Source organism: Terrapene carolina, unplaced genomic scaffold, assembly GCF_002925995.2.
Source record: "Terrapene carolina triunguis isolate 2854851 unplaced genomic scaffold, T_m_triunguis-2.0 Scaffold31281, whole genome shotgun sequence".
Taxonomy (NCBI): Eukaryota; Metazoa; Chordata; order Testudines; family Emydidae; genus Terrapene; species Terrapene triunguis.
The window spans coordinates 1-8,099 of record NW_020695632.1 but is presented as its reverse complement, the minus strand read 5'-3'; the positions used below and the strand labels follow the sequence as shown (position 1 = coordinate 8,099).

The 8,099-nt window shown below is 69.7% G+C and overlaps 1 protein-coding gene across 1 annotated transcript; it reads right to left on the bottom strand.

Moving 5' to 3' along the window:
- Nucleotides 1-155: 155 nt before the first annotated feature.
- Nucleotides 156-8,065, bottom strand: LOC112120312 (BAH and coiled-coil domain-containing protein 1-like). The gene is made up of 8 exons (XM_026662908.2): nucleotides 8,005-8,065; nucleotides 6,147-7,862; nucleotides 5,220-5,325; nucleotides 4,174-4,382; nucleotides 3,561-3,719; nucleotides 3,143-3,336; nucleotides 2,249-2,609; nucleotides 156-1,024 (listed from the first exon to the last, which is right to left on the bottom strand). Exons 1-8 carry the CDS (start codon nucleotides 8,063-8,065, stop codon nucleotides 156-158), a joined length of 3,675 nt encoding a protein of 1,224 aa, XP_026518693.2.
- Nucleotides 8,066-8,099: the final 34 nt, after the last annotated feature.

The window sequence follows — 8,099 nt, the reverse complement described above, 5'->3', positions numbered from 1 at the left end:
GCCTGTCTGCACTGGGCCACTGCACCCTGGTGGCCACCCTGACACCCCATGCAGCCGCCACGCCCAATGCCAACCCCACACTGCACCTGCCCCACCCGATGCCAACCCCACCCTGCACCCAGCCCGATGCCAACCCCACACTGCGGGGGGGGGGGTCAGAGAGCAGAGAGGCTGCAATGGGGGGGGTTCCCAGCCCAGGGAAGGGTCCGGTGTGAGGCCCGGGGGGAGGGTGGCAGCTCCTTACCTCCCACCGCCGCATCGCACCTCTGCCGCTGGAGCTCCAGGTCGGCCAGTTCGCTGAGCAGGGTGATCCCTGAGCTGCACGGGCAGGGCAAGGGGGAAGCCGCTGGGGGGGCCGCGCTGGGCGGGCTCAGGGCAGGGAGGTCTCCCAGGTCGATGCCCGCGATGATCAGTGCGTCCAGCCCGCTCAGGGGGCCCTGGAGGCCGCTGCCCGCCCGTAGGAGGCTCAGGGAGTCGCTTTCCTGCTCCTCTTCGCAGCCGGCCTCCCGCCCCGCCGCCTGCCCCTCTCCGGCTGCACCCTCTGAGGCCTTCGGGGGGGAGCCTGCCGGTGCCCCTGTGAGCTGCGCTGCCCCCGGCTGCTCCTCCAGGCCCCCGCTCTCCTCTGGAGGTCCCTGAGCCGAGGCCAAGCCGGGCCCCCCCAGCATTGGGCCGTAGGGCGTCTGTCCCAGCTCCTCCGCCGGGCCCCGCCCCGTCGCTGCCCCCACCAGCTCCCCGGAGGCCTGCCCCGGGGGGAGGAGGAGGTAGTGGAGATGCTGGCCCATGGCAGCCTGGGCCTTGGGCTCGGCCATGGCACCCTGCACTGCCCGCCCGGCCTCCTCCAGCACGGCCGCGGCGCTGGCCCGGCACGGCTCCTCCGTGGGAGGGAACGTCCGGGACTGCTCGGGCTCGGCCGCCGGGGAGACGCTTTGCATAGTGTCGGGGTCGGCCGGCTCGGCGGCGTGCACGGCCAGCGGCGAGGAGTAGCCCATGCTGACGGCGGGGTAGCTGTATCCAGGCGGCAGGTCTGTGGAGCAAGGCAGCGCAGTCAGGGAGGGCAGGGGAGGGAACCACGTGCCCCACAGCGCCAGGGGCCAGCCCCAACCCCAACCCCTGACGCTCTCCAGGAGGGGGCTCTGTCTCCCGCCACCCTACTCAGCGTCTGGGGGTCTCCCTCCCTTGAGGCCCTCGCTTAGATGTTCCCCCCGCCCTCTCCCATGAGCCTCGTGGGCCTGCCAGCTGGTCAGAGGCGCCTGGGGTCTGCCCGCCTGGGGATCCCCAGCCCCGAGCCAGCAGGGGCCCAGGGGACATGTCTAACTGGCCCACGCATTTGCCAGGTCTGTGCCTCCCCAGCTGGGACAAGGGAGGTGCGTGGGATGACTCGATAGGCCCCTCAGATCCCAGGTAGCCCCCCAGGCGGGCCAGGCCCCCCGCGCCCAGCCCACTTCCCGCCGGAGCTCCCAGGCCCCCCCACCAATGCTCCGGTTCGGCAGGCAGGCCTTAGCCGGTGCTGGGGAAGGGGAGCTGGCTCAGCACAGGCACCGTGCCCCATTAACCCTGCTGGCAGGCATCCCCGTGGCAACCCTGGGACCAGATGCTACGTCCAACACACGGTTCCAATGTAAACGCTGGCGGCGATGCCAGCGGAGTTAAATGCCCTTGTCTGAGGGCTGGCAGGGCCAGCGGGCAGCTTGGCTGGCACAGGGAGGGAGCTCGGGCAGCGGGATGCACATACAGCCCCACAAGCGCCTGATGGATTCCTGGGGCCGGTTCCCCAGCGGGTGCCAATCGGCTCCAGCCCCTCTGCCTGCCCTGGCACTGGGTCACCCCATGGCAGGCCGCACGGGACGGGGAGGCTCTGGCCTCACTGACACCCCACATGCCCCCTTCGGCTTCTCTCTCACAAACAGGGCTGACTACCAACCCCTCCCCCCCACAATCCCAGCATGGAGAACCAGGGCCACCCGGGCACCTCATCCTGCCCCCGGTGGCCCTGAGCTCCCCCCACCCCACTGGCCTCATCACCACGGTGCCGAGCCGCTGTCCTGACAAAGCTGGATCCTTCTGCCCAGGGCTGGGGCAGGCCCTCAGCATGGCCTCCCCCCGCCCCACAGCCAGAGAGCCCAGCTCCCCACCCCACAGGACTGCCCTGAGACACACGAATGGGGGGCTGGCCCCACTGTCTGTCTCAGGGCTCAGGCCCCGGCACTCCTATGGCTCCCATCTAGCCCAGCCCCGGTGCGAACCCCACCTGGCTCCAGCGACTTGGGGTAGCCCCGGGGCGGCTGCCCCTCCACCCGCTTGTCTTCCGCTTCGTTGCTCTTGGAGCTGGGCGAGGGGCTGGGGCTGGCGGGCGGGGAGCGCGGGGCAACGGCCGAGCTGGGCGCCGGGCAGACGGGTAAAGTGCAGGGGGCGGCAGGATGCGCCGAGGGGCATTTCGATGGGTGCCGCAGGGCGGGCGAGTGGCAGCAGGGTGAGAGCTTGGCAGGGCAGGGGGCCGGCGAGGAGAGGCCCTTGGTGGGGGGCGTTAAGGCAACTGGTTTATGGGACGGCTTGAGGGGCTTCTCGGGGCCTGGCTCCTCCAGCTCGGCAGGCTGCTCCTCCACCTTCCGCTGTGGGGCCAGGACATAGACAGGTCAGCCCCACGGCCCAGCCCTGGACAGGTCACCCCACCGCCCAGCCCCACGCCCCAGACAGGTCAGCCCCATGGCCCAGCCCCGGATAGGTCACCCCCACAGCCCAGCCCACGCCCCAGATAGGTCAGCCCCAGGGCCCAGTCCCACGTCCCAGATAGGTTAGCCCCAGGGCCCAGCCCCACGCCCCAGACAGGTCAGCCCCAGGGCCCAGCCCTATGCCCCAGACAGGTCAGCCCCAGGGCCCAGCCCCACGCCCCAGACAGGTTAGCCCCAGGGCCCAGCCCCACGCCCCAGACAGGTCAGCCCCAGGGCCCAGCCCCATGCCCCAGACAAACTGGCCTCACGCCCTAGCCTGACACCCACCCCGGAGAGACCAGATGGCCCCAGCCCAGTTTGCCCAGTGCCGGCTCCCCAGGCGTGAGGCTGCCAGGGGCTAGGAGGGGCAGTGTACCTGCACCACCCTCCTCTGAACCCTCCCTCACCCTTCCTCCCGGCTCCCTGCCCCCGACCTGGATCTGCGACTGTCTCTGCAGCTCCAGCGCCTGGGCCGCCCGCTGCTGCTGCTGCAGGGCGTAGAGCTCCTGCTGCCGGAGGAATTGCGAGCGTGAGTAGACAGGGAGCTGGCCCGCGTGCTGCAGGTGGGAGCTGGGGCCCCGGCCCGGGTACATGGGCGGCCAAAGCGAGGCCTGGTCCATAACATCAGCTGCCGAGAGAGAGCAGGGGGTCAGCTCAGCAGCCGCAGCCCCTCGCCCTGGGCCAGCCAGAGCCCGTGGGGAAGGGGCCACCCGGCGCAGCCCTGCCATGCCCCCCTCCCTGACAAGCCCTTTGCCGAGGGAATCCGGGCGAGAGGGACAAACCCAGCCAGGGAGCCAGGCGCTGGGCCCACCCTCCGCAGGGGGCAGCATCTCCCCTGGCAACTGCCCTTACCCAGCGTGTGCGGGGCGCCGTGGGCTGACGGCTCCGTGGGCAGGATGACGAGCTGCGCTGGGGGATCCTGGGGAAGGGGGAACACGGACTGCATGGTGCTGGGCATGGACGCTGGGAAGCCGGGCGGCAGGTTCTGATGCAAGGCCGGGTGGCTGATGCCTGTGGAGGGAACAAACACAGAAGGGTCACGGGGGCTGGCGTAGCCAGAGGCATCTTCCCAGTGCCCCGCTCTAGCGGGCTGGCACCGTGGCCAGACCCAGGGACTTGTCAGTGACAGAGTTGGGCTGGGCAGTGAGCCCACGGGCCACACGCCAGGCTCCGTGCGGCAGCTGGGACGCCCAGACCACGGCTGCTGGGAGCGGAGTCAGAGCAGGAGCCGGAGGAGTCTGTAACCCCAGCGAGCCCTGGCGCCAATCCACAGTGCCTGCGTACGGGAGGCCAGGGCGGGTGCAGTCGGGGATGGAGGGGCACCACCAGAGGTGCGTGGCTGGCAGCATGCCCAGCCCGTGATGCCCAGGCCCAATCCTGTTCATCGATTCACCCAAAGACCTGGAGCGAAGCCCAGCAGCCCCGTCTCCCCAGCAGCGGCCAGCCGGCCACGCCCTGCACTGACCGTACGAGTGCCCCCCCATCCAGATGGAGGGGCTGCGCGTCCGGGGCAGCCAGTGCGTGTGGGCCGGGTGCGCGTGGGCTGCGGGGTCCCCTCCCAACTGGCCGGCCTGGAGGGAGGAGCCGCCTGCGATCATGAGGTGGGGGGTGAGGTCGCCCGGGCAGCCGCTGGATGGGTGGATCCTGGCAAAGTCCACGAGGTCCTTGTTCTCCCTGCAAAGCGAAGGGGAGACGCAGAACAGGGTGAGACCGTGCCCATTGCTCCCCACAGCTGCCCCCATCGCTGGGAACAGAGACAAGGTGCCCGGTGACAACGCGGGCACCTGGCTGCCCCCAGCCATGGTTCCAGGCATACACCACGGCAGTCACTTGTCCAGCCGGCTCTGGGCTCCCTCTGCCTCGTCCAGCCAGCCCGAGGCACCTGCCCAGGGCCAGCTGCCAGGTGAGTCCCACGCTGGGCCCTGAGCCAGGGGCATGCGCTGGGCTTCATGCACATCCCAGGGGCAAAGTGCTTCCCAGGGAGCATCCGCCCCACCCCCCTCTACAGGTGGGAAATGGGGGGGCCGACAGACGCCCACCCAAGGCCACACCATGGCAGAGCTGGGAGCAGAACCCAGGTGTCCTGGTGCCCTGCACCCCTGGCATGCGCTGCCCGGCCCTGGAGCTGCAGGATCTGGGAGTGACAGGGTTTGCGTCCAGCTCCGAGATTGCTGCCTCCTCCTCTTGTTCCTCGCAGCTGTGACCGGGCCCAATCCTGGGGGCCCCAGCAAGAGCTGCCGGCGCTCTGCACCATTCAGAATTGGGCCCAAGGTTTGTAGAATGATGCTAGAGACTTTAGTGCAGCCTGGCCCACCTCCGGCACCCACCCAGCCCATTACTGGCCCCGCTCCAGCCAGGACCCGGAGGCCTTGGGGGCCACCCACGGCCCGTTTAAGACCCAGGGCAGAGAAATACCGGGGACGTGGGATCCGGGCAGCCCCGGAGGGGGTGGGGGAGGCCAGCCAGCCTGACTCTCCTGCCGGCGTGTGCCAGGGTGTGCTGGCTCCTTACTGGAGAAGAAGTTCTCGGCCCGTGATCCCCAGCCGCTCCTCGCACAGGCGGCTCCGCTCCTCCTCCGCCTCCAGGTCGATGACGTGCATGGGTCGTGCTGAGCCGGCTACAGGACGCCCCGCGGGAGGGAGATGAGAGAGAGAGAGAGAGAGACGTGAGGGACAGGATCCCGCACCCCCCACTCAGGGGTGCAGGCCGGGCATCTGCCTCTCACCCTGGGCTCCCACGTTCATCCCGTGGGTCTCAGCCTGCCCCTGCCTGTGCCCATCTCACCCCCCAGCTGGGGCTGACGTGTGCTCTCCACAGGGCTGGGAAACTGAGAGTGGAGCCAAAGGATGGGACCGAGGGGCACCGGCAGGGCTGTGGGGGGCAGGGCTGGGCTAGCAGGGGCTATGGGTCAGGACCGAGGGGCACCGGGAGGGCTGTGGGGGGCAGGGCTGGGCTAGCAGGGGCTATGGGTCGGGACCGAGGGGCACCGGCAGGGCTGTGGGGGGCAGGGTTGGGCTAGCAGGGGCACTGACTGGCAGAGCTGTGATGGGGAAGGCTCAGGATGGAATAGCGGGGAGAGGGGTCATTTCAGCTGAGGGTCACACTGGGCTTCAGGGGAGGGAAGCATACAAAGAGGGGCTGATGGGTGGGGCCCAGGGGACGGTGCAGCATGCGGGGGGCAGCAGGCGTGAGTGTGGGGTTCCCTGGGGCCGGCCGTGCCCCTCTCCAGTGGGGCTCCGGGCAGAGGCACTGGGGCCGTGAACTCTGGGCAATGCCGGCTGGCCATAAGAACCGGACACTTGTGGTTTCTGGGAAGCGCCCGCCCCCCACCAGCCCTGCGGACACCACCCCCGTTGCTGCTTCTCCCGGGCCTGGGGCTGCCCACCCCAGAGACAGCCTCCCGCCCGGGGCGGCGCGTGGCCGGCCTGGCCCCGTTACCTTTCAGGCCCATGGTCACCCTGTTCTGCCGGCTGGAGTTGGTGCCGTACGAGGGCTCCGGCCGGCTCAGTGTGTCCTTCTGTCGCGCCACCGCCACAGCGATGCCCACGGGCGGCTGCCGCACCTCGCCCTCCCCGTGGGCCAGCTCATGGTCTCTACTACGGGCGCAGTCCGGCCGCTCCAGCTCCTGCTGCCCCTTCCCTGCTTGGAATTTCCCGTCCTGCTGAGCGCAGCTGCCCTTGACGGTGCCCAGCCCCACGAAGGGGGCCTTCTGGCCCACGGTAAGTGCTTGGTTGCTGTATTTCAGCAGGTTCTTCATGGCCGACACCTCGTCGGGGGGGTTCTGCATGTCCTGGCTCAGCACCGAGCCCTGAGTCATCAGCGCAGCCTGCTGCAAACTGGTGCTGAAGGGGTCGAGATAGGAGCTCTTCCTCTCCTCGCCCATGGACATGGGCGCGCCTTGCCCCTGCACGCCCCAGGGGGGCAGAGGGGCTCCATTGTAGCCCATCGCCTTCCGCCTGGCCTCGGAGCCGCTCCCCGCCAGCTCCAGCTCCGGGGGGACGTGCTGCTGGTGCCGTATCCGCGCCACCTTCTGCACGCTCTGGCCCTGGCACTCCTTGGAGCTCTTGTCTAAAGTGCAGCAGGACTGGCTGAGTTTGACGCACAGGGCGTCCTGGTGGCTGGCGCGGGAGCAGTCCTGAGACGGCGCCATCTCGAAGTAGCTGCCTTTCTCCAGGCCGCCCTTGGGCGCCTGGGGCAGGCTGGGGAAGGGGGCCTCGGAGCCGGCGCTGTTCAGGTACTCCAGGCCTTTCAGCCGGGCGTTGGAGCTCTGCGCCCACTCCAGCCTCCGCTCCGCCTTGCCCTCCGCCTTGAGATGGTGGAAGGAGTTCCCGTAGGCGCCCGTGTGCTCCGAGCCCATCTCGTGCCTTTCCTTGGCCTCGCCACGCTCCAGGCTGCAGGCCTCGGCCGCCACCTGGAAAGACCTGCTCTTGTCGGTCAAGTGTCCCACCGACGGCACGAACGTGGCCCCGCTGAGCTTCAGCTCCCGCCCGGCTTTGTCCTGCAAGGGGCACAGCCCGTCGGGGCTGGAGTGGAGCTGCAGGCAGGGGAAGGTGGCGGCCGAGGTGCTGAGCGGGGGCGGGATGGCGGGCAGGCTGGACGGGACGGTGTAGGAGACCGAGTGGTGCAGCATCTGGCGCCGCTCCAGGCACTCGCTGTAGGGCTGGGGTGACTCGTGGGGAGCCAGCTCCCGCTCCGACCTCAGCATGTCCTTGGGGCAGCGGCTCTGGGCCATGCCGGCGTGGCGGGGCAGGGCGCCGCCCGTGCAGCTGGGCAGCACGGCCTTGTGGGCGTCGCCATTGAGCATTTTGGAGTTCAGCAGGCAGGAGTTGAGGTGCTTGGCCCGGTTCTCGCACGAGCTCCTCTGGTGGACCCCCTCCTTACAGTGCCCCTCGGGCATCATGGGCAGCACCAGCTTGTGCCTCTCCTTCACGTCCTCCTCCCCCAGCCTCTCCTTGGCCTCCCCCTTGCCCGCCTTCTCCTTGGCCAGGAGGTAGCGGTCGTATTCCTTGTGGCTCTTCTGCCCGTGGCTGGCCTCGCGGTCACGGCTGCAGGACCCGATGGGGTGGCCGGGGGCTGCTCGGGCAATGGTGGGGAAGTTGTGGTTAGCTGACAGCAGGGTGGGCTGGGCCGGCAGGTTCCGCAGGTAGAAGTTATCTGGGGGGCAAACGCAGCCGGTGAACGCGGGGCCTTCTGCAGCGATGGGCGCCCGCCTCCCCGCGGGGCCTGGGACACGGCCCCGGCTTGGCTGGACGCTGGCTCCCTCCCCAGAGCTCGCCCACCACCAGGCCCTACTGACCCTGCTCTGCGCAGCAGCCCCCGGCGTTGCCCACAGGAGGCACCCGACGTCTCAGCGCCATAACAGTCACCTCAGCAACGCTAGAGCCCACCCCG